The sequence below is a fragment of the Petaurus breviceps genome, unplaced genomic scaffold (genome assembly GCF_028583685.1).
Source record: "Petaurus breviceps papuanus isolate PSGF00001 unplaced genomic scaffold, PetGlider_PUasm1.0 90723, whole genome shotgun sequence".
Lineage (NCBI taxonomy): Eukaryota > Metazoa > Chordata > Mammalia > Diprotodontia > Petauridae > Petaurus > Petaurus breviceps.
In genome coordinates, this window is record NW_027187323.1 from 4,845,088 (window position 1) to 4,869,924 (window position 24,837).

The 24,837-nt window shown below is 39.9% G+C and overlaps 2 protein-coding genes across 2 annotated transcripts in view; both read left to right on the forward strand.

Moving 5' to 3' along the window:
- LOC138145014 (uncharacterized) overlaps positions 1–24,837 on the forward strand; it is a 449,608-nt gene that overhangs the window by 311,514 nt on the left and 113,257 nt on the right. The window lies entirely within an intron of this gene.
- On the forward strand, positions 11,237–12,577 carry LOC138145011 (prolyl hydroxylase EGLN2-like). The gene is given in 2 exon segments (XM_069066595.1): positions 11,237–12,259; positions 12,262–12,577. Coding segments are annotated over 2 exon segments (669 nt in total). The 5' UTR covers positions 11,237–11,877; the 3' UTR covers positions 12,549–12,577.

The window sequence follows — 24,837 nt, forward strand, 5'->3', positions numbered from 1 at the left end:
TATATATATATATATATATATATATATATATATATATATATATATATTTGTGTATGGTATGTGTCCACCCCTCCCCCCAATTAGAATGCAAACCTTAAAGACAGGGGCATTGCTCTTTGTATCTCCATCACTTAATACAGTGCCTGGAATTTAAATTCTCCAGAAATGCTTGTTAATTGATAGAGGGCTATTACGGAGGATTAACATTCTCAACTTACCTACATTGAGACTATTAAAATGTTTGTTTTTGAGCTGAATATTTGTCCTAGTTTTCATTAAATATTTCTTTTTCCCTTGAGCCAAACTACATATTTACTCAATGGGGCTCAACCTGCCAACCATACTATTGCCCATTACCCAAGTGACTCCTAATCAGAAGGAACACTTGCCATTAGAGGAAAGCAGGTCCTGCTTGTAAGCATTAATCAGCTGTTGTTTACCTAACATTTGGTAAGACATAAATCCTGTAGCCCAAGACCCCACTTCTCTAAATATGCTGAATATCTGCTAAGTTCAAAAGAAAGAAGCACAGGATCCTGTTGAGTAGATAGATCTATCAATGGTGTGAATGCATCAGATTTATTTACTTATACCAGAGCTTCATGGAGAAAAGGAACTGGAATAGCTCATAGAACAGGTCACTACTATGCACAAGGTCTCCTAAAAAACATTGAGACAACATGAACAAGTTTTCTCATTTAGATGCAAACACCATGGCTCTAAGGGTTACCAGGGACCATTAGAAATATCAGATAAAGAAAGCATCAGTGGGGAAGTCAGAAGCCATTGAGGGAAATACGACTTCATTTTCTACAGATCTGTGTGTAATTATTTCACTTCGCTCCTAACTGTCTACCTATCTCCTGGCATATATCCTTGAAAAAATCTTGAACTACTTTTCTGGCAAAAGACATGTCTTAAAATTAATAGATGTTCAGAAGTGGCATAAAAACAGGACAATTCTGTTATTACCTTATCAAATTTAATATATACTTTCAAAGAATAGAAATTTCATGAAGAGAGGTTCATGGTTTCTGTGGGATCTTCTATCTTTTTCTGTGGTGAAATGCTTGTTCTAAGGACTGTTAAATACATAATAAAAAGAAAAGTAATTTTTTGCATATCTCAGAGCAATTTTGCAAAATAAATGATGGGACTTTTCCTACTGGAATGCTCAGTCTTGGGGATCATGTTAAGTAGTATGTTCGCATTCATGTGTGTGTGAGTGTGCACACACATGTGTATATTTATTTCTGACTTTTGTTGCTGTTGTACAGTCATGTCTGACTCTTTGTGACCTTAATTGAGGTGTCCTTGTCAGAGATACTAGAGTGGCTTGACATTTCCTTCTTTAGCACATTTTACAAATGAGGAAAACAAACATGGTTAAGTCATTTACCCAGGGTCACACAGCTAATAAGTGTCTGCGGCAAGTTTTGAACTCATGAAGATGAATCTTCCTGATTCCAAACCCAGTGTTCTATGTCCCACACCCCATAGTTGCCCAGTTTATTTGTAACTAAGATTTGCTTTTCCTTGCTTTGCTGAAGAGCTCAGATTTTGGTTTTACTTTATCTTCTTGTTCTCTGAAGTGTTTCCTTACCATAGCTAGAAATGACTGAGTTCTGAAAGCTAGGTGAGGAAATCTGACAGGTACTCTCAAACTCTGAGAAAGGGTTCAATGTGTTGCAGTGCATTTATCCTCTGAAGACTAGCCCAGCTAAGTTCAAAGAGGCTCACCCCCAGTCTAGATCCCCTTAATCTTGGATTGTGAGTGAATACAGGACAAAGTTCTAACTACTTCCATAGCTTCCCTAGTCTGTATTCTATAGGCAGATCCTTATAAGGACTACATACTCTGGACTACTAGAGAAAGTTAAATCCAGAATGAATAGAATAATTCAATCTTGTTTTCAGTAGTATAAATATTTTCTGTCAGGTTCAATCAATCAATCAACAAGCATTCCTTAGGCATCTACTGTGTGCCAAGGACAGAGGAAGGTGATAGTGACATAAATGCATAAAATGAGTCTATCTTTCCTCTCAAGGAGCTTACATCCTAATGGGGGAGACAATAAATTCATATTTAAGTCTATACAGAACAAGAACAGCAACAAGAGGATAATACAAAGAAGCTAGGTAGGGCAGTAAATAGAGCGCCTGGCCTGAAGTCAGGAAGATAGCTTTGTGAGTTCAAATCTGGTCTCAGACACTTACTAGTATCTTTGCCAAGAAAATGCCAAATTCAATCACAGAGAGTTGGACATACCTGAAACGACTGAACAAGAACAATAACACAAGGCATGGTAGTTAAATACAAGGTATTGTAGTCAAATACAAGGTAGGCAATAATAATTAGAGAGTTTCAGCTTTAAAGAGAAAAGAAGTTGAAAAGATAGCCTAAAGAATATGTGTGAGGGGGACAGAGTGAGCTGGAAGAGGTAAGACTCATTCCATCCTTTTTGCCTTGGCAAGAGTGCTAAGATTTCTATGCTGCATGTCAAGTCAACAAACATTTATTAAGTACTTTTAACTACCCTAAGTATATGTATGATCTCTTCAAATCTTCTTTTAATGCTAACTGAAAGTCTTATTTCTCTTCCCTCTCTGAATCAGCATCAACTACCTGGGGTGCAGGATACCTCATCCCTACCCACAGAAGGAAGTGGCTTAGGTTTTTTATCTCCTAGGAATAGCTCTGGTCACAGACATGTTTGTATCTAGAATAGTTATAGCTGTATTATCAACAACCTAAGAATAGATGGCTTTCAGATTCAAGCATGAGTATAAAATGCCTAAAGATCATGGAACCCCTATGGGAGTCTAGTAACTCCAGGGAGGTATAATTTAAGGAGCCCTGAGCATAGAATGAAAAGATTCAATTCAACACCTAACTTTTTTTGTTTTTTTGTTTGTTAACCTTGTGACCAAGGGCCTGTCACTTAACCTCTCTGCAACTCAATTCTCCTAATTGTAAAATGGGGTAATTGTACCTATTCTATTTGTCTCACAGGGCTGTGGTACCTTGATGAACTTAGGAGAATACAATTAAAATACTTTGCAATTTATAGAGAAATATATTAATACAAATTATAAAGCAATTGAACTTACCCTTTTCTGAAAATTGGACATACAGTCTGGTATCCATAAAACACTGGGATCTATCAAGCATGAGCATCTTTTTGATCTGACCTTCTGATTCACATCTTCAATTCTCTAGCAATGATGGCCTTCTGTATTTGCACCCCTACCCCACATTTCTATCCCTAGATCTAGAGAGAGTAATCAAATCAATGCTAACATTTTTGTTGGAAAGCACATGGAAATTGATTTTCCTATGACTTCCCTACACCAAACCCCTTTTCCCCTTTGTGTATTATGTTACCCAATTAGAATTTAAGTTACATAAGGTTGGAGCTAAGATGGCAGAGAAAAGCCAGGAAGTTGCTTGAGCTCTCCCCAGTTTCCCTCAGAAACAACATTATATCAAGCCTCTAAACAGGTTCTGGAGGATGGAGTGAAACAATTTTCCAACTTAAGGTAAATTAAAAGGAAAGGTCTGACTCACTTGGGTAAAAGGGGAGGCCTAGTGCAGGTGGTGTCTGGGCAAGCTAGCTCTTAGCTCTTTACTAAAGCACAGATCAGCAACCAAGACCCCTTGGTTTTGGCTCAGCAGGCCAGTGGTACAGCAGGCCAGCTGTAAGGCCTCCAGCCCCAGTATAAAAGGCAAAATGTCAACCTCAGAACACTGACCACAATAGGTATAAGTGGGCTGGGCCACCCCAGTGCAGTGGAAAAGCCACCAGCACCTGAGGCCCCAGCACAGAAGACCAGTGACCAGGCTCCTGACCCCCAGCACAAGAAGCTTGGGACAGTTGAGACAACTCGACCCTGTACCCCAGGGGTAGAGTTCAACTTTAAAAGTCATGAAATAGGCGAAAAATGAGCAAAAAAAAAAAAAAACTAACACAGAAAAGAGCCCTGACCATAAAAAGCTACCATGGTGACAGGGAAGATCAAAACACAAATTCAAAAGAGGACAATAATATCAAAATGCCTACATGTGAAACCTCCAAGAGAAAGATGAATTTTTCTCAAGCCCAAAAAACATTCTTGGAAGAGCTCAAAAATAATTTTAAAAATCAAATGAGAGAGGTAGAAGAAAAAAAATTGGGGAAAGAAATGAGAAGTATGCAAGAGAGCATCAACAACTTGGAAAAGGAAGGACAAAAGTTTACTAAAGGGAACAATTCCAAAATACAATTGGCAAAAATTGAAAAAAAAATTCCACCGAAGAAAACAATTCCTTAAAAAGTAGAATTGGTCAAATGGAAAAGGAAGTACGAGAGCTAACTAAAAAAAACAATTCCTTAGAAATTAGAATTGGGCAAGTGATTCTATTGGTGATTGGGCTAATGATTCTATGAGACATCAAAAATCAGTCAAATAAAATAGAAAGTATGAAAAAAAAGAAGAAAATGTAAAAACCCTTGTTAAGAACTGAACTGGAAAATAGATCCAGGAAAGATAATTTAACAATAATTAGGCAACTTGAAAGCCATGATCAATAAAAGAGCCTGGATTGCATCTTTCAGGAAATTATCAAGGTAAACTGCTCTGATATTGCAAAACTAGAAGGTAAAATAGTTATTGAAAGAATCTACTGATTATTTGCAAATCACTATTAACTGGAGAAATGCAACTTAAAAGAACTCTGAGTTGTTACTTTTGTTGATACTTTTATGTATCAAATTGGCTAATATAAAAGAAAAGAAAAATGATGAATGTTGGGGATGTGGGAAAATTGGAACACCAATACATTGTTGGTGGAATTGTGAAGGAGCTTTACCCAAAGGGTTATAAAACTGTGCATGCCCTATGATCCAGCAATACCACTTCTAGTTCTGTTTATTATCTCAAAGAGATAATAAAAATGTAAGAGGACCCACATGTATAAAAATATTTCTAGCAGCTCTTTTTGTGTTGGCAAAGAAGTGGAAATTGAGGGGATGTCCATCAATTGGAGAATGGCTGAATAAGTTGTGGTATATGAATATAATGGAATACCATATAAGAAATGATGAGCAGGCAGATTTCAGAAAAACCTGGAAAAACTTACGCACACTGATGCTGAGTGAAGTAAGCAGAATCAGAACATTGTTCTCAGTAATAGCAACATTGTGAGATGACCAACTTTGATAGACATAGTTCTCAGCAATACAATGATCCAAGACAATTCCAAAAGACTCATGATAGAAAATGCTATCCACGTCCAGAGAAAGAACTATGGAGTCTGAATGCAGATTGAAGCAACTCTTTTCTCTCTCTCTCTTTTTTTTTTGTTTGTTTTATCCTTCTTGTGGTTTTCCCCTTTGTCTTGATTCATCTTTCACAGCATGACTAATGTGAAAATAATTAACATGATTGTACATGTATAACCTGTATCAGATTGACTTGTCTTGGGGTGGAGACTAGGGGGAAAGGGAGGGGGGGGAGAAAAATTTGGAACTCAAAATCTTATAAAAACGAATGCTGAAAACTATCTTTACATGTAATTGGAAAAAATAAAATACTATTAAGTGGTAAAAAAAATAATTTAAGCTTCAGAAGGGCAGACAGTTTACTTTTGTATTTGTATCCTGTATCTGCCACTTAGATGCTTAATAATTGCTTTTTAAAAATTCCTTCATCCATCTATCCATTCATCTATTCATTGACTTGCCCGGGCAGTTCAGTTTTCAGAATTTTATCACACAATGCTTTTGCATTATATGATGGAAATTTTTAAAATTTGTTTTCTTTATCAAAGCATCTTTTTCCAGATATATGTGTGGAACATATGCCAAGGTGAATGGTGGTGGTGTTTTGATAATATGCACTAAATAATTAAGTACCACACAGATTTTAATAAAGAAAAGGTGAGTTCCTGGGCAAACAGTTGTGGAATCATGGAACATTATAACTGAAAGGGACCTTGTTCAGTTACATCCAACCCTTCATGACCTTTGGACCATAGCTTGCCAACACTGTCCATGGCTTTTTCTTAGCAAAGATAGTGGCTTGGTTTGCCTTTTCCTTTTCCAGGGTATTAAAACAAACACAGGCTAAGTGACTTGCCCAGGGTCACACAGCTAGTAAGTGTCTGAGACCAGACTTGGACTCAGGTCTTTCTGACTCCAGGTCTAGTGCTCCATCAGCTGAGTCAGCTGGCTGACCTCAGAAGGGATCTTACAGACCATTCAAGTCCAACCCTTGCCCTGCTTGTTTTACAGATGTAGGAACTGAGGCCCACAGACGGTTCCATGGCCTGTTCAGAATAACACAGCACTTCATGTAAAAACCAAGACTGAAGGACTATAGTGGAAACAATGTATGATTTGGAGTCAGAGGTTCTGGGTTCAGATTCTTCCAACTTGGAGCAAGTAATGTAAATTTTTGGAGCCTCATTTTCCTTATCTTTAAAATAAAGAGGTTAGAATACTTACCCTTTAAAGTACCCTGCAGCTTTAAATGTTTGATCCCGTGGACATTAGTAGAATTTTGCTATTTTTTTTGCTGCTTTTTTGGAGGAGAGAAGGCAGGGCAATTGGGGTTAAGTGACTTGCACAAGGTCACACAGCTAGTAAGTGTTAAGTGTCTGAGGCTGGATTTCAACTCAGAAAATATTACTATTTACAAGAGGGACAGCTAGGCGGTGCAGTGGATAGAGTGCTGGGCCTGGAGTTAGGAAGACCTGAGTTCAAACCTGGCCTCAGACACCTATAAACCGTGTGACCCTGGGCAAGTCATTAATCTTGTTTGCCTCAGTTTCTTCATCTGTAAAATGAGCTGGAGAAGGAAATGGCAAATTTCTCTGGTATCTTTGCCAAGAAAACACCAAATGGGGTCACCAAGAGTCAGACACAACTGAAACAACTGATCAGCAATAACAACTATTTACAAGATGGACTTTATTTCAGGGAGAAATTCAGGGTTGATAAGGGAACTTTACAGTTTTCTAGAATAATCCAGCCTGCCCATTTCCTTCTGTTTAATTCTAGGATTAACTTGCTGTCCATGTGTAGTGTTGACCCAATGTAGATGCTATGTCTGTGATCCTCTGATCCACAAGCTTGGGTTTTCAGATTCTCATTATAAAGCTGGGTGTCTCATGCCAGCCTTGCACAGGGAATGTGAGGCTCACTAGACTTTCATGGCTGGGCTTGGAGACCAAGGAGGCTCCAGGGAAAGACTTTCTACTGAGAATCAGTGGTGCCTTTACCAGGTAATGTCACGCAAAAATGTCCCCAATATACACTAGAAACTTCATTATGAAACCTTAGAAAGTCCATTAGGGAAACACAGCTGAGAGAGAGTTAGCAGAACTCAGATCCAAAGGGAATGTCAAATGAGTTAACTTGATTCTTGGGTGTTCCATGTGGTCAGTGGCCTCGGCTATAGAATCTGTCATTGCCTATACCTAGAGTTAGTAATGCCAGGAGTGAAAGAGATTGCTTCCAATATGGAGTCTTAAGAGTTTAATCTGTGCTATTTTCCCTCAACCAAAAGATAAACTAAGCCTTGAAAGGAATTGAATTCTTGGATTATTACTTGTAGTAGGTTACTGAGGGAGCCTATGGAATTTTCTTTGGTTTAAGCTCTTTGAATTTTTCCCTGTATATAATAATAATAGCTAATGTTTGTGAAGTACTTGAAAGCTTAGCACTTTGCAATACCCAAATTTATACTCCAAACAACCTTGGGAGGTTGAGTTTATTATTATCCCCATTTTTACAGATGAAAAAAATTGGGGCAAATTGAAGCTAAGTTACTTGTTCACGGTCACATAGCAAGTAAGTATCTGAAGCAGGATTTGAACTCAAGCCTTCCTGATTTCAAATCCAAGACTTTATTTACCTTACCAGTAAGCTGCATCTAGTTTTTATCTATAAGATGCATTTCCATCTTTCTACAAAGATTTAGATACAGCTCTGCAGGGCTGAAACTAAATGCCCTTTTCTCAGATAAAGTCATTTTAATTCAATTCAATAAATATTAAGTGTCTTCTATTATGTGGCTCCAGTGATAGACACAGGGACAAAATGAAAATAGTCCCTGACCTCAAGGAGGTATCTGTGAGGGTGGGAGGATACAATGGATTCAATTTTGTCACAGAAATTTACTAACTCTGTGACCACAGGTAATTCCCTTCACCTTGCTGAAACTCAGTTGTGTCATCTGTAAAATGAGGAAGTTGAATTCAATTCCTCCTAATGAACTGTCCAGGTTTAAATCTATGATACAATGTACATAGACAAATAAATATACAAAGTAAATGCGTACTAATTTTAGGAGGGTGAGAATACTAACAGCTCAGGCAACAGGTAGGCATTGCATAGGAGGGGGACCTCCTACGCTGGCTGCCTGGAAGGAAGCTGGGGATTCTAAGAGGGGAAGGTGAGGAGGGAGAGCATTCCAGGAATAGGGGACCACCTGTGTAAAAGTCAAGGTGAGGGGAGATGAATTGCCATTTGTGGTGAATAGTAATTGTGCCCTTTAGCCTGGAAGGCAGAGTGCATGAAGGCAAGTAATATGAAATAAAAGTAAGACAGAGTGAGTGAGAGAAAATCTTTAAGATTACATTTGGGTGTATTGGAATGGTAAGAATTGAATCCAGCAGCAAACACACATTTTTTAGTTTTCTGAGGAAGCTAAGAAAAATCATATAATCTCCTTTCATAATTGTCCATTCGATTCCATTTTCTTCATTATGATATTGTGTGTGTATTGTGTATGTGTGTGTTTACCACAATCAGGATCACAGATTAAGAGAATGTCAGTGGTAAGTGACTTTACACCCTGACTTTACAGAGGAGAGAATAGAGCCTCGGAGCCCAAATGACTTGTGTGAGGCGGTATTACTTATTAGTGTTCGTCCCAGAGTTTTATTGAACTCAGGACTCTGGGTGCCCAGGATTTTTTTTTATCATCCTATGGCTATCCTGTTCTGAATTAATGTTACGTTTTCATAGATGGAGAGCTGGAAGAGATCACAGATGCCATTTTGTTCAATTGTCTCTGATGAAGAAATTGAGTCTCAGAAAGGTCAAATGATTTGCCTAAGGTCATACAGAGTAATTCTCAAAATAGGGATTTGAACCTAGTCAGAGTTTCTGCCTCCAAATTCAGAGTGCTTTTCCCTGTCCCAGAATTGAAGCCAGGTATTTTTGAATGAACTTGTTTTTAAGAAATGTCGACTCTCTTTTTGGTTTTTCTCCTTTTTTTGGGCCAAATTGCCAATGACCTGGGATCATGTATTTTCCTGTTTTGAGAAACTGCTTTCAGCAAGTTGGTTGGATTGGTGTTCAGGGTCTATTGTTTGTATTAGAATCAGGAAACAGGTTGTTGTCCCCTCCCCTTTCTGTCCCCTTTGTACTCCACCCCAGCAGCCTCTTCTGCTCTTCCTCTTACAGGTGGTCATGGCACATTACTCACATTCACAGCCTTTACATCAGCTCCCTATTAAGCTGCCGGTATTCATTCTTGAATTTCTTCTTTTGATTTTTTTCCAAGGTCCTTGGCATTGTCTCTTTTCATTTGACTGAGCTGCTCTTGCCTGAGTTCCCACCTGTTCACTGTGATCAGCTTCATTTGATCAGGCCTGTATATGCTCATGTGACAGTAGGAGCTGGGCCTCTTGGGACATTGAGGACCTAAACCTGTGGATTATTCCTTCTACAATTATTTACAATTTTTACTCAGCTTAAAACTCTCTCTCTCTCTCTCTCTCTCTCTCTCTCTCCCTACACACACACACACACACACACACACACACACACACACACACACACACACACACGGGTTTTTTCCCCTCTGCTTTGCATTACAAATTTTTCATTACAAAGTTTTCCTGCCTAGGCTTTGAATTGAGAAAAACACAGATACAGAGTCAAGAGATGCAGTCTGTAGCTTATTGACTTGCTGTGTAATCTTGGGAAAGACTTTTCCCCACTAGAGAATAAGGGATGGTATTACTCCCTCCTCCTGTATACCTCATAGAGTGCTGTTATAAGGATTAATGAAATAGTGAATACAAAATAGTTATGAGTATAAAGGAATTTTGAAGAAAGGAAATAGAGTAGTATTTTCTTATTCTCTGTTCTACTTTCCCTTGCTTGGGTCTGTTTTGAGGACCATGGTGTTCATTGAATTCTCAAAGGTCACAGAAAGGAAAAGCCTGGGAATGATATGGATGTTATAGAAAATAGTTCATAGCCTATACCTCCTTACCTCAATAGTGACACTTGAAGAAGGGCAATAACTCCCCCTTCCATCCCCATATCCAATAATACCAATTCTGTGATGGGGAGATAAGTCTCAGGCCTTTCATGTGAATCAATACTCCAATACTGAAGCATTTAAGTGTAGGCATGTGATAACCAAATTATATTCTGTTAATCAGTCATGTTTCCATGGGCAAACCATGCCTCCTTTCTTTAGATCACAACTCCTTAGTTTCTTACCACTCCCAGAGGTAATACTCTTGGGAAGTCTAGTGCCAATCTATTAGAACTTTGACAAAAATAAAGCAGAATTGTTATCATGCTTTAATTGAGAGAGAAGGTGAATAAGACAAAAAAAAAAGACTGGAATGGTTTGTTGTTGTTGCTCAGCCTTTGTTCTCAGAAAGGACCAATGATATGAGGAGGGTAATATCTTGACTTGCAAATGAATTGGATATAAGTGAGGCAGGGCTGTGCAAAGTCATCAGCCTCACTTTCTCCTCTAGAATCATAAGAGTCCAGAGGCCAGACATAAGTCAAGACAACTGGTTATGGCCCTGACTGGAGTGGTAAATTGGCCTTGAAAAGAAAAGCATGAAAGGTAAACAATAATGTTCATTATCTGAAAATTGTTCAGCAGAGGATGTGGTTGGGCTTTATACATGAATTTTATATGAATTGTGAGGTGGGCAGCAATAGGACACATACAAATATTTGATGGGAAGGGGAAGGGCATTCATTTGGCATCTGGAAATCTTCAAATGGGGTATTGTGCCATCCCAAGCATGTCTGTCTAAGGGTCTGTCTAAAAGGTAGAAATGGGATGGCCTGCGGTGCTGTGCAGGGCGGCTGGCACAGGCAGTGGCCCGGGGCCAGAGGAAAAACCCCACCTCCGTGGGTCATCTGCTTGGCCCATTGCTGCCTCACAAAGGCCCAAGGACAATGAGGGATCATGTCCCAGGTTCCCGGGCTATAAGAAGAGCTTCCTGCCCAGTCCCATTTAGTCCTGTGCCAGGCTCTGCCACTGTTATCCACAGCTGCAGTGAAAGGAGGAGGAGGCTTGCACCATGGGCCCGGGCAGTGGCCTCCGTGCCTGGGGGGTGAAAACACTGCCATGGACAGCCCATGCCAATCCGACCTCCTGAGCAGGAGTCTCCCTCAGCTGCCCACTGTGGACACCCCTGGGCACAGCCTTGCCAGGATGGGCTTGGAGAGCTATGTTTCCTGTCCTTCGCAGACCTTCTTCCACCTGTCTGGTCCTTGCGAGGCTTCGGCTGGCCCCAGTAGCAGTGGGGGTGGCTCCCTGCCCCCAGGAGTTGGCATTGCTTCAGCTGCAGCCAGTCCCATGCCCGAGGGGCGCAGTGGGCGGGGGGGAGGGGAGCTTCGACCCCTTCAGAGCGAGGGAGCTGCTGTGCTGATCACCAAGTAGTGCCTGCTGCTGGCCGCCCGGTGGGGGGCCCAGCCTGAGACCCCCAAGCGGAAACGGGCTGAGAGTGGTGGTGATTCTCCGCCTAGTAAGCAGCGCTGGGTAGAGGAGGGCAGTGAAACGCCAGTGCAGAGGGAGGCCGTGGTCTCTGCCGCCGAGCGACCGGCTGTGGACTACGTCGTGCCCTGCATGCGGTGCTATGGCATCTGCGTGAAGGATGGCTTCCTTGGGGCGGCCTTGGGGGGCCGAGTGCTGGCAGAGGTGGAGGCCTTGAACCTGAACCGCGATGGGAGCTTTCGGGATGGACAGCTTGTGAGCCAGCGGGCCATATCCTCATGGAGCATCCGAGGAGACCAGATTGCCTGGGTAGCGGGGCGTGAGCCTGGCTGCCAGAGCATCGGGGCCCTAATGGCCCACGTGGACAAGCTGATCCTTCACTGTGCCGGACACTTGGGCAGCTACGACATTAATGGCCCGACCAAGGCCATGGTGGCTTGTTACCCTGGCAACGGGCTGGGCTATGTGCGGCACGTGGACAACCCCCATGGGGATGGGCACTGCATCACCTGTATCTATACCTGAATCGGAACTGGGACATCAAGACCCATGGTGGCTTGCTGCAGATCTTCCACGAGGGTCGGCCTGTGGTGGCCAATATCGAGCCGCTGTTTGACCGGCTGCTGATCTGGTTCGACCGCAGGAACCCCCATGAAGTGAAGCCAGCCTATGCCACCAGGTACGCCATCACTGTCTGGTATTTTGATGCCAAGGAACGGGCAGCAGCCAAGGACAAGTATCAACTAGCATCAGGCCAGAAGGGCATTCAGGTGCCAGTGTCCCAACCAGGCCAGCCTACCTAGTGGAGAGCACTTGGAACCAGTGAGATAGCTGGCCCGGGCTGCTGGCTTCCGGGCAGCCCCGGACACCCTGGCGTTCTCTCTACTGCTGCTTCTGCCTTTGCCTGCCTGCCTTCTCCCTCCCCATGTGGGCAGAGGGGTTACTGTCAGCCCTGGAGAGCACAGCAGGAGCTGGGCAGGGACAGGAATTGTTGTGTGCACTCCATAAGGAGTGAGCCTCCCATGGACTCGCCCCACAGAGGGTCCCCCCAGCACTGCCCCCTCTAACCAGGATACAAGATTGGAATTGTTGGGGGTGGGGAGGGTCATGGCCTCTTGCTGGCAGGGGGGATAGGGGAGATTCCTGCCCCCCCAGCCTGGAATGTGAAGTGCCCCCCCACCTTGGCCCTGTCCTCCTCTGGACTGATCCTCCTGTGGGGGTAGCCACACTTGCCACCCGCCCCCAAATAAAGTTTACCTCAGAAAAAAATAAATAAAAGGTAGAAATGACAAGGTCATAAGAGAAAAATCTGATATATGAAGAATTTAAATTTTAAATTAGGGAGGTTTGTGAATGCTGGCATAGGGGACTGATCAGGGTGTTGGTGGTTAGTCTAAGATCTAGACCCACTCAGCTTTGGGATGTCTAGACCCTCATATAAGGCTGTCAATTTGGGAAGCATTCAAGAGCTATATATCATGGCTAGTGCTAAAGATCCCTTGAAGAGAACGTAAGGTCTAGTGGAGGCATTAAGAAGAAAAATGCTTAATTGAGTGAATAGTCTGATACTATGGGTATTTTCCACATACCCAGAATATAGAATTGGGTATATATAAGAACAATGTACACAAAACCACCCCAGTTTGATTTTTCAGAAATCAAAACTATTTAAATCAGGGAAAATGTAGCATGTTCAGGAAAATGCCTTGATTGATTGGAAGAGCTTAAAGCATGGTGAACCTTTATTGGAGATTTTTATGGCTTCTATCCTAGGGAAAGGGGCTCCTGCTAGAGGCTAAGGGCAGTTAGGTAGGGCAGTGGATAGAGCTGGGCTTAGAGTCAGGAAGACTCATTTTCATGAGTTCAAATCTGGTCTTAGACACTTACTAACTGTGTGACCATGGTCAAGTCACTTTCCTCAGCTATAAAATGAACTAGAGAAGTAAATGGTAAACCACCCCAGTATCTTTGCCAGGAAAACCCCAAATAGGGTCATAAAGAGTCAGACTGGACTGAAAATGACTGAACAATAATGATGACCTAAGGAGACTGTGGTTCATTGTGATGTTCATTGGTGCTTATTGACTGGTTCATCTCTCATTGAAAATAAGTGACTGCCTGAGGATTGTTGGGGATGAATTGAGTGACTAAAGCTGCTATGTATCAAGCTACCCTTTTGTGCTAGGTTTATTAAATGGGTCCAGTTGCATAGTTTTTTTCTTCTTTTATTCCCCCAGAGGTGAGGGTGAGGGTGAGGGTGGTGGGAAAGAGAGGCCTTGAGGGACTAAATGACTCTTTCCTAATCCTTCCTAAGCCTCAGAGATCAAAGTTTTCTAGACGGGAAGAAATGACAGAAGCTGGGCTATTGATCAAGTAGCAAGAGTACTTTGACACTGAGTTCCTGAATCCAACCCTAGAGAGGCAGTAGGAGAAGCATGTTGTAGTTTTTCATACTCTCAACTGTGTGGCCCCACAAAAGGGCAACTACATGGTCAAGATGTTGGTGTTCCTCAACCACGGCCTCCTAGAAAGAAACGAATTTCCTGAGAAGTGCTAGGTGTGGAATTAATTTTTTAGCAACTTTGATGTTGATAATTTTAGGATGCTACTTTACAGAAAGAGAAGGGGAGTTTTTGGAAAATGCCGACATCTTAAAGAGAAGAAGATCGTAGAATCTGAACTTCTAGTGTGAAAGGGGGAAGTTTCTGGGCTTCTCTTTCAGCACAGACAATAGCGTGTTTGTTCCTCCAGCAAGAAGATAACAGAGTGAACCATGACAACCGGCAGCAAAAGATTTAGATGTTGCCCTCCTCAGTTATTAGCACAAGTCATTCAGATGGTGAAGATTTGATAAGAAAAGGGTTGACTTTCTAGTCAACTCAAATTTTCTTTTCCTCTTGGGGCTTGTCTAAGCCTACATGGTAGTACTACGTATGAGGTAAGAGATCTGTGTGGGTCCTTGGAGTTAAGGAATGTCCCAGGATGTTAAGGGGTTGTCTCTCTAGCCACCACAGGTACATTTTCTTGTAAATAAGATCTAAAACACTGGGGTTTTCTGAAGTCTGAAGGATTCCTTGGGATCTGAATGGACAGAAAGGAAACAAAAGGGGAGAGAGGTTCTCCCTGGAGATGGAAATAACCTTCTGACTGGTAACCCTTAATGAGTGTAGTCAATGCAGTACTGTGTAGAGATCATGGTCTTTGGAGTCAGAGGACCAGGGTTGAAATTCTAGCTATAGTAGTAATATTTGACTGGGCAAATCTCTTAACCTCTCTGGGGCTGAATTTCTTCATCTCTACAGAGAAAGGTTTATGTACTAAAGTCATTATTTTATAGGGATTTTTTTTTGCGATGTTGTTTGGTTTCATTTTGTGTTTTTTGCATAGTATAATAAAAAGTGCCCTGTTCCCCCTATGCTTTGTTACTTTGAGTACTTGACTAGGATCTAGGCACTTATACATACATCTATAGAGGTGTATGAATAAACTATATTCTGAGACTTTTCAGAGAGAACTTCGGTATAGGCAAAATTAGCTAGAGAGATATGAGTGGGGGGATGTCCCCTGAAATTAAATCCAATTTGTATAAGTCCAGAATTTGTGGGCTGGGTGCAGCTAGGTGTCACAGAGAATAGAGTACTAGCCCTGGAATCAGGAGGACCTGAGTTCAAATACGGCCTCAGACACTTAACACAAAACTAGCTGTGTGACCTTGGGCAAGTCACTTAACCCCAATTGCCCTGCCTTCCCCCCTCCAAAAAGAAAAAAAAAAAAGAAAGTGCCTCCTCCAATGACTAAGAGTATTATGGGTATTATAAGACCCATGGGCATTATGAGAATAAATTATTGAAGTAGCTCATAGAATCTTTACTGGAGGTCTTTCAGAACTTTCTTATGTTTTTGTTATGATAGCTGCTATCTGATGACAGAAGCATGTATTCAGCATCTTCTAGAGAGGTATCTATCTAACCTTGTGATTTTGTCATTATAGAAATCTAATTATCTATATTCAATGTTGCTATTATTATGATAAAGTTACAATGATTGTGTGATATCAGAGCCCAAGAGGTCATTAAGTGCATCCTGGTTGATAGCTTGTCAGAGATGTTATTTAGGGTGTTTTTACTCAGCAATGGATTGAATTCAGTGACCTTTGAGGACTTCCCTCTACTGATACTATATGATTTTATGCTTTTAATTATTTTGTTTTAACTGGATCTGTGATTTCATCAATATAGAGTGTTCTAGGAAGGAACTTCATCTCCCAGTGCAGATCATCACTTTCTTTGTAACTTCTCACTTTAGAGAGTTGCTAGAGAACTGAAAAATTAAGTGATTTCTTCAAGGTCAAGAAACTGATATTTGTCAGAGCTGGAATCTGAACTCAGATCTTCCTAACTCCAAAGCAGGCTTGCTATCTCCTATTCTATACTGCATTATCTAGAAATTTCTAAGAGTAGTATTAGGCACAGATGACATATTTGTCAAATTTGTGGTTGACACAAAACTTGGAGAAATAGGTAATGTGTTAGATGTCAATATCAGGATACAAAGAGATTGATACACTAGAATGATGGGTGAGTTTTAACAAGGAGATACTTGATGACATTTAATAAGAGGGTTCTATTAGGATTGAAATAATGTCAATTGTATAGCAAATAGAGGATATTGCCCATGTTTGGGTAACAGCTCATGTGAAAATGACTGAGGATTCTACTAGGATGTTGACTTAATAGCATCACCAGTCTAATTCAGCTGCCAACACTCCTGCCCCCCCCCAACAAACAAAGATAGCATTTTAGGTTTCATTAATAGAAACATAGTGTCCAGAGTGAGGGATTTTTTTAGTTTGGCTATAATAAGGTCAGGTAATAGAAATGAATAGGAGTTCATTTTGGGTACCATATTTTATGAAGAACTTTGGCAAGCTAGAGTAATTTCATTGGAAGGAAATCAAGGTGATAAGAGGATTCTAAACCATATTTAAATTGAACACTAGGAAAAACTGTTTTTGGTTTTTGTTTTGTTGTTGTTATTGTTGTTTTAACCCAGAGAAGAGAGACTTCTAAAGGAGAAGAGTATGATAGCTGTCTTAAAATATTTTAAGGGTCATCATGTGGAAGAGAAATTTGAATTGTTTTGTTGGTCTCAGAAAAATGACCTAAACAAATAAGTAGAAGTTGAGGAGGGTTAGCATGGATGAAGGCAAATGATTCTCCAAAACATTTCTTTAGCATTCTCCAGAAATCTAATATTTTGGTTAATAAGGTATTGAGTTTGCTACTTAAGGAGTATTTAATCACAAGCTGGATAGTATCTTAGTATGGCTAACACAGTGGAGGTGATTGGCCAGATATATAGGTCAGATGATAAAACCTCTTGGGAATTTTCTAATTGCAGTTCTTTGAGTCTATGTTTATTTATTGAAAGTGAGTTCCCATTCAGTCTGCAAGAATCGAAGTAATGATTGGAAAAAGGCAATTGGTTACTTTTATTCCTTGATGCCGACTTTTTGGTCGTCAAATTAAATCACAGAATCAGAGTATAAAAGCTCTCAGAGGGTATCTAGTACAACCCCTACTTGAACAATAATACTCTCTAAAATAAAGTCCTAAACTGATCATCTTGCCAAGACCACTAGAGGAACCCATCATAGTCCATGGCATTCCTTCTTGAGTTCCCTTTATTTGTTAGAAATTTTATTATTATTGTAATCGTTGTATCAAATCTAAATTTTCCTTTTGACAACCTTTACCCATTGAATCTTAATTCAGCCTTTTGGGGCTCACCTGAACAAATCAAATCTTTCTTCCTCATGACAATTCTTTGAGTACCTGAAGATAGCTGTTATGACTATTTTAAGTGTTTTCTTCAGCAAAAATGTCCTCAATTTCTTCAGTTGATGCTCATATGATATGACCTCCATTTAATCCCTTTATGATCCTTTTTGCTATGATTTTATCAATGATGCTAAAACATGATGCTCCAAACCAAATGTATTTCAACAAAAGAGTGACCAGAGTATAGTATGTCCTTTTCTGGATCCTCTCTCTTAATACAGCCTATAATTGCATTAGTTTTCTTGTCTGCTATATTAACACTCTGAACATATGAACCCTTCTCCTCCAGATTTTTCTTAGATGAACTACAGTGGGTAGATTGCTGAACTTAGAATCAGGAAGATTTGGGTTCAAATCCCCCTTCTGATACTTCTGTATGACCATGAACAACCCTCTGAACCTCATTTCCTTATCTGAAATTAATAACTGTAGTACTTACATGATTATTATTGGGCTCAAAAGTGATAGCCTAAGTAAAGCACTTTGTACCCTTTAAAGAGCATGTAAATGTCAGCTATTATTGATTTAGTCAAAGATTTCAATAATTTTCTTTGCTGCTCATATCATATCACACTGTTGACTCATATTGAACTTGGAGTCCACTAAAATTCCCAAAGCTTTTTCAGATGAACTGATGTATATATATCTATCCAATTTGAGACTCAACAAAGTTGATTTTTGAACATGTACAAGAATTTACATTTATATCAACCCAAAGTTTTAAGCTGAGATCTTTTTGGATTCTAATGTTGTCATTCAGCATTTTGTATATTTTTTCCCAGCTTTATATCATCCAAAAAATTGATAAGTATGTCATCTATGCCTTCATTTAATTCATTGATAAAAATATTAAACAGTATAGAGTTAAACATTATTCCTTAGGGCTATACACTTGTGATCACCTTTTGAGATATTTGGTAATAACGATTATCGGCATTTGCAATATTGTGGAGACATTATGGACTTGGGAATCAGAGGATCTCAGTTGGAATTCTATCTACAGTAGTAGTACCTGTTCTACCTCACCAAATGTCTTAAGCTCTCTGGGTCTGAATTTCTTCATCTGTAAAATGAAAGGCTTGGTCAAATAATCTGAAAAAGATTTTTCTAGTTCTTAATCTATGAATCTATAATATGTATTTGGCCATTCAATCAGTTCCAAATCCCTACAAATGTACTATTGTCTGGGTCACATTTCTTCATTATTTCCATAAGATTAGTAAGACAAACTTTTTTTTCAAGTGTTTTTTTCAAATGTTTATCTAAAATCTAGGTAAATATATGTCTACTACATTCTCCAACTACATATTTATCCATCTAGTAACTCAGTCAAAAAAGGAAATTAATTTATTCTAGCATGACCTGTTTTTGATGTAGTTATGCCAGTAATTTGTGATCATTGCTTCCTTTCCAAGATGTTCATTAACCATTCATTTAATAAATATTGTAGAATTCTGCCAGAAATTAAAGTCTGTCTCAATGCACTATAATTGTCAAAATCCATTCTCTCATCCTCCTATCCCTTAAATTATTTTTGGACAACAGTTAAAGTCCCCCACCATTCTTCTATTATGTAATTATGAAAGATTTATATTTCCCTCCATCTACTTCATCTTTTCTCCCCAGTGGTCTGTAGTATTTGCAAATGACAATATCACTTATGTTTCTGCTTCCATTGATTTTCAATAAAATGTTCCCTGTGTTCCCCCTTACCCATAGTTCCCAAATTTCTTCAAAGGAAAGTATTTTCTTAATAGACAATATTCCCTCTCCTTGTTTTATCTATCTTGTTCTTTTTAAGGTTAACTTTTTCCAGATCCATATTTCAGTCATGGATTTTAACTCACAAAATTTCAGTGATTTCTTTGAGGTCAAATTTGTCCAGTGCTTTAGGATTTTTATTTCAATTTCCTTGTCATTCTCTCCCTATGTCTAAGACTATGCCATATAAAAGCAAGCTGGGGATAATAGAAACCTGGGGGTTCAGGTACAGTCCTCTTTTTCTGTTGCACTATTTATATGAAGATTCTCATTCTATTTGTTGTATAGTACAGAATAAAAGTTTTTTGAGAAAATTAAAAAAGACTATGCAGTTCCCTTCTGACTCTCTTCTCTTCCATCTTCCTCCCACCTTTCTATAACTTTAGATCACACAAAGGTCTGTATCTAACCCTCACCTATAACCCCAGTCCCTTTGTAGAGAAAATATTAAGCCCTTTGAATCCATAACCACTCCACTCAGGAACATCTCTTTTGTTGCTGACCTGTTCTAACCTGAAATCTGTTTTCATCACATAGCTTTTATCTATTTCCTCATGACCAAGGCACTGATTTTAACCAAAATTCCAATATATAGTTCTCTGACTTGGTTCCTATGTCTTCGTTATAAATTAGTTCTCTTCTACCCAGTAGTCCAGTTCCTTCAGGACTGTGGAAATCCTTTGTTCCTTCTTATTCATTCTAGAAAGTGGAGCCCTACTCCTGACCCCCCCAGATGCAACGACTAGGTCCCCATTTAAATGCCAGATAGCTCAGATGTCAAAGCTTTTTCCTGGAATTCTGCTTATTGATCATTTGCTGCCAGACTCTGCTGACACCATGCTCTCTGTCCAGTACCTAAAACATCCATCCAGCTGCCACTTTCTGCTGGACTTCCTTATCTGTCTGTCTGGATTTCCTTCTATTGTTTGTTGTTGGTAATTGCCCTAATTGACTAGATCACTGCAGGTCTGCCGATGTCTCCAGGTCCTGGCACTCCTGGTTTGTTGAAGGTGAAAAGGGAAAGAGGAAAGTGAAGAAGAATAAGAACAAAATGAATGTGAGACAATTCTGGGTCACATGGTGCTGATTTATACCTTCCTACTTCACTGATGCTGTTTTTTCTTTTGGAGAGAAGAAATGATGATTTTTGTCATAAAAATAATTTGTAGGTTTGGTTCATAGAAGAGCAAACTGAGGGACTCTTTGATTATCAGACTGAATTTTAAGGACCACAAATGGCCGACTTAGAGTCTTAACACTTGATAGGAGATAGTGTGTTATAGTAGATAGAGTATTGGCTCTGGAGTCAGAATCAGTCAATTATAACTTTTATTAAGTACCCATGTTATACCAGGTACTCTGCTAAATTCTCAGGATACAGAAAGGGGTAAAAGGGAGCCCCTGCCCTCAAGGAGCTTTAAATCTAATGGGAAAGAATGCACAAACAGTATATATACACACACATACATATATACACATACTATATGAATATGTATATATGCATATGCACATACATTATAAACAGGATGAATAGGAGATAATTAACAGAAGGAAGACACTAGAATTAAGAAAGGTTTATTGTGGAAGGTGAGAATGAATTGTGACTTAAAGGAAGCCAGAAAGGTCAGTAATCAAAGAAGAGGAGGGAGAATATTCCAGGCATGGGGGACAGCCAGAGAAAATATCTGGAGATGAGAGATGGAATGTCTTATTTATGGAACAGTGAGGAGGTCAGTATCACTAGATTAAAGAGTATATGTTGGGGAATAAGAGGTAAAATGGTAGGAAGAGGCAAGGTCATGAAGGGATTTGAATGCCAAAGCATTTTGTGTTTACTCCTGGAGGGAATAGGGAACCATTGGAGTTTATTGGTAGGTGGTGGGAGGGGGACATAATCAGACCTAAGTTTTAGGAATATCATTTTAAAGGTTAAATGGATGGAGCATGGTTAGAATAGAAAGAGACTTGAAGCAGGCAGCCACAGCAGCAGGCCATTGCAATATTCAAGACATGATATGATGAGGGCCTGTACTAGGCTGCTGGCAGTGTCAGCAGAAAGAAGGGCACACATTGGAGAGATGTAGCAGAAGTGGACATCAACAGGTCTTGGCAACAGCTTCAATATGGGGGGGGGAGGGCGAGAGATAATGAAGAATCCAGGATGACTCCTAGGTTGTGAACCTGAGGGAATGGGACAGGGTGGGGAAGCTGTGGCCTCAAGGTCACATGTAACATTCTAGGTCCTTAGGTGCAGCTTTTGACTGAGTACAAGTTTTACATAACAAATGCTTTAATTAAGGGGATTTATTCTATGAAGTTTGGATTCATAGGGCCACACACTTGAGGATACAGAAGGCCACATGTGACCTTGAGGTTGCAGGTTCCTCACCCCTGGACTGAAAGATGGTGTTGCCCTCTATAGTAATAAGGAAGTTAGGAGCAGGGGAATATTTAGGGGGAAAGATAATAGTCCTGTTGTAGACATTGAGTTTAAGATGTCTACTAGACATCCAATTCAAGATGTATGAAAGGCAGTTGGAAATATTAATTCAAATACTGTCTCTGATGCTTATTACCCATGTGATTGGGTAAGTCATTTATGTTCTTTGGGCCTCAGTTTCCTCATCTGTAAATTGAAAAAGTTAAACTAAACATTCTCTGAGGAACCTATTGTTTCTAGATTTATGATCCTAAGACCTATAGCAAAGCAGCTTTTTGGAAAAAGTCAGATTCAGTGCATTTGAGATTTCTTTAATCCAAGTCTCAGTGGGTATAAAATGACAGATAAGAATAGGAATCAATATGAATGGAAGTTGTCTGACCAACAATTGTCAAGTACTTGTGGGGTGGGTAAGAGATTACATTTATAGGACTAGTACTTATTGGAGAGCCAAGATGGTAGTCAAGTGTTAGAATGTAAGACATAGCAACAAAGGTTAAAAGAATTTGGAAGAGTGTGATAAAGATATAAATGTGCACTTCTTGGTGGTACCAGGCTGCTCAACATCTGTTCACATTCAGATTAAGTACTTCACATTAGATAGGAAGATCAAAATCTTATAATAACATATTTCTATGATATTCTGTGGTCACAAAATGCTCTCCTCACATATAATCACCAGGAGACTGCAATTTAATAGACTATAAGTTTCTTAAGGGCAGGGCTTAATTCACAGAATCATAGAATTTTAGAGGTGAGAGGAATGTCAGCAATCTTCCAGTCCAGTGCTGTCAAACTCAAATAGAAATGAATCCTTGTAGGCTGCATTTTAACTTAGATAAACACAAACTAACATTATCTCTATCGTATTAAATTTTTATTTAACTTGTTAAGTATTTCCCTGTTACTTTAAAAAAAAATCTGGTTCTGGCCCTACTCAGGAATTTTGTGGGGTCTTTCATGTTTGATGCCTCAGTTCTAGTCCAGTCCATATAAAGGGTGATTCCTCTCATCACATGCTCTTAAGGAGTTGTGTAGTGTTTGTGGGGAGGGATGCAGGACTTTCCCTGTATCCCCAGCACATAGCACATTGCCTAGAATATAGGAGTAAAATTTAATGAACTTGAATTCAAATCTTATCATTATTTTACAAAACATGGTAACTGTACATCAGAGAGATTAAGTGATATGTCTGTAATCACATAGTAAGTGTCAGAGCCATCTTGGTAGATGGGCTAAACCAGGCAAAGGGAAATCAATGGAACTCAAACCACTCTGTGAATTCAGGTGGGGGGGGGGGTCTTTCCTAAGCATGTGAAAACTTCCTTCAGTGGAATGGGCAGATGAGAACAATTTATTCTAATGGTCGTAAAGACTGCTGAAATAGGAGTTATGGAAAGCTTAGAGCTTGGTTAGACAATGAAGACACCAAGGTCACCTACTGCATCACCTACTGCTAGCCTTCTTGACTTTTGTCCTGCAGTTGAATTTTGATGACTCTGGAAGACAGAGTAAAGCTGATGACTGTAATAGTAATGGCATTTAAAGATTCCCCTGTATTGGCTTGGTTTTTGGTTTGATTGTGTTAAAACCCAGAGCTTGTTAATCCCACCTGTGGGATGGACTTGTTGACGTGAAAAGAGAGTCCTGAACTGGGAGGAGCTGGTGAGGAGAGACACGAGAGAGGCAGAAGAACTTTTTGGAAGCAGTACCCTCGTGGAGGCAGAGAGAGACTGAGAGGATTGCTAAGGGCCACTTTGAATTGCCCTGGACTTTTGAGACCTGCCCCCGGAGCTGCCAAGGATTGAGGAGACATGGCTGTTTTGCTGGTACTTTGTCTGTCTGTTTTGATATTGTTTTGCCAGATTTGTCCACTGGTGAAAGACAGTCCTGTTGTTGAAGAAGTTCTGGAACCTGGCTGTTGGCTAAGAGCTCCTAAGACTGTCCTGCAGACAGAGAGTGAATACTGTCCACTGGTGAAGGACAGTGCTGTTGTTGCAGGGGTCTGGGAACCTTTCTGTTGGTTCAGAGCTACTGAGACCGTCCTGCAGACAGAGAGTGAATACTGTCCACTGGTGAAGGACAGTGCTATTGTTGCAGGGGTCTGGGAACCTTTCTGTTGGTTCAGAAGCCCTGAAGAAGGATTTTCTTGTTGTATGTTTACAGAAATCCTGGGAGAGGGTTTTGCTAATGTTTTCAGGGGTCCTAGGACTGTTCTGCAGACAGAGGATGAATTAATGAAGAGACTTGCAATGTATCTTGTGGCCTTGCTAAGCTTTGTCTCCCCAGGAACTAAGATTGCTGAGAACTTGCCTCCTGTCAAGATGAAGAAAAGACCTCCATTTGGGTATTAAGTGCTGTGCTTAAACTGGTTGTAACTCTGGGGTAGATTCAATTGTGATCCAGGGGTGGGGAACTTTTGACCTTTTTGTGTTCTATGATTGAACAAATGAATGCACTTATGATTGGAAACTAATCTCCATTTGAGAAGAAGGGCTTTGTGATGGACTAAATGAATGTACAGCCTAGGGGTGGAGTAGTATTTAGAACAGGGACTTTGTAATTGAGTGAATGAATGTAAGGTCCTGGAGTGGGGTAGTACTTGGAGATTATTTAATCACACTTAGTAAATGCTGTATTTTGAATGATGTCATATTTTGATCTTCTCTGTTCTTAATTTGTCACTGACTAAAATGGAGAGTACCTATGCTGGTATTCTGAACCTTGGGAAGTTGCCTTTGCTCGGCATTACATTACAATGACTTTAATAAACTCTGTCTCACTTAAATCCAATTCACACTCAAGTCAAGATATCACCCCATGATGTCACTGGTCCTCTTCAAAAAAGAAGAAAGAACAACACATCAGAGCCACAATTTGTAATCAGATCTTCTGGCTCTCTTCCACTGTTTATAAAATGCTGAAATAAATTATCAAGATAGTGTATCACCTTTTCTGGATATTAACCCTCATATATATTATCTATATATGGAGGTATATATACATATATATATATATATATATATATATATATATATATATATATATATA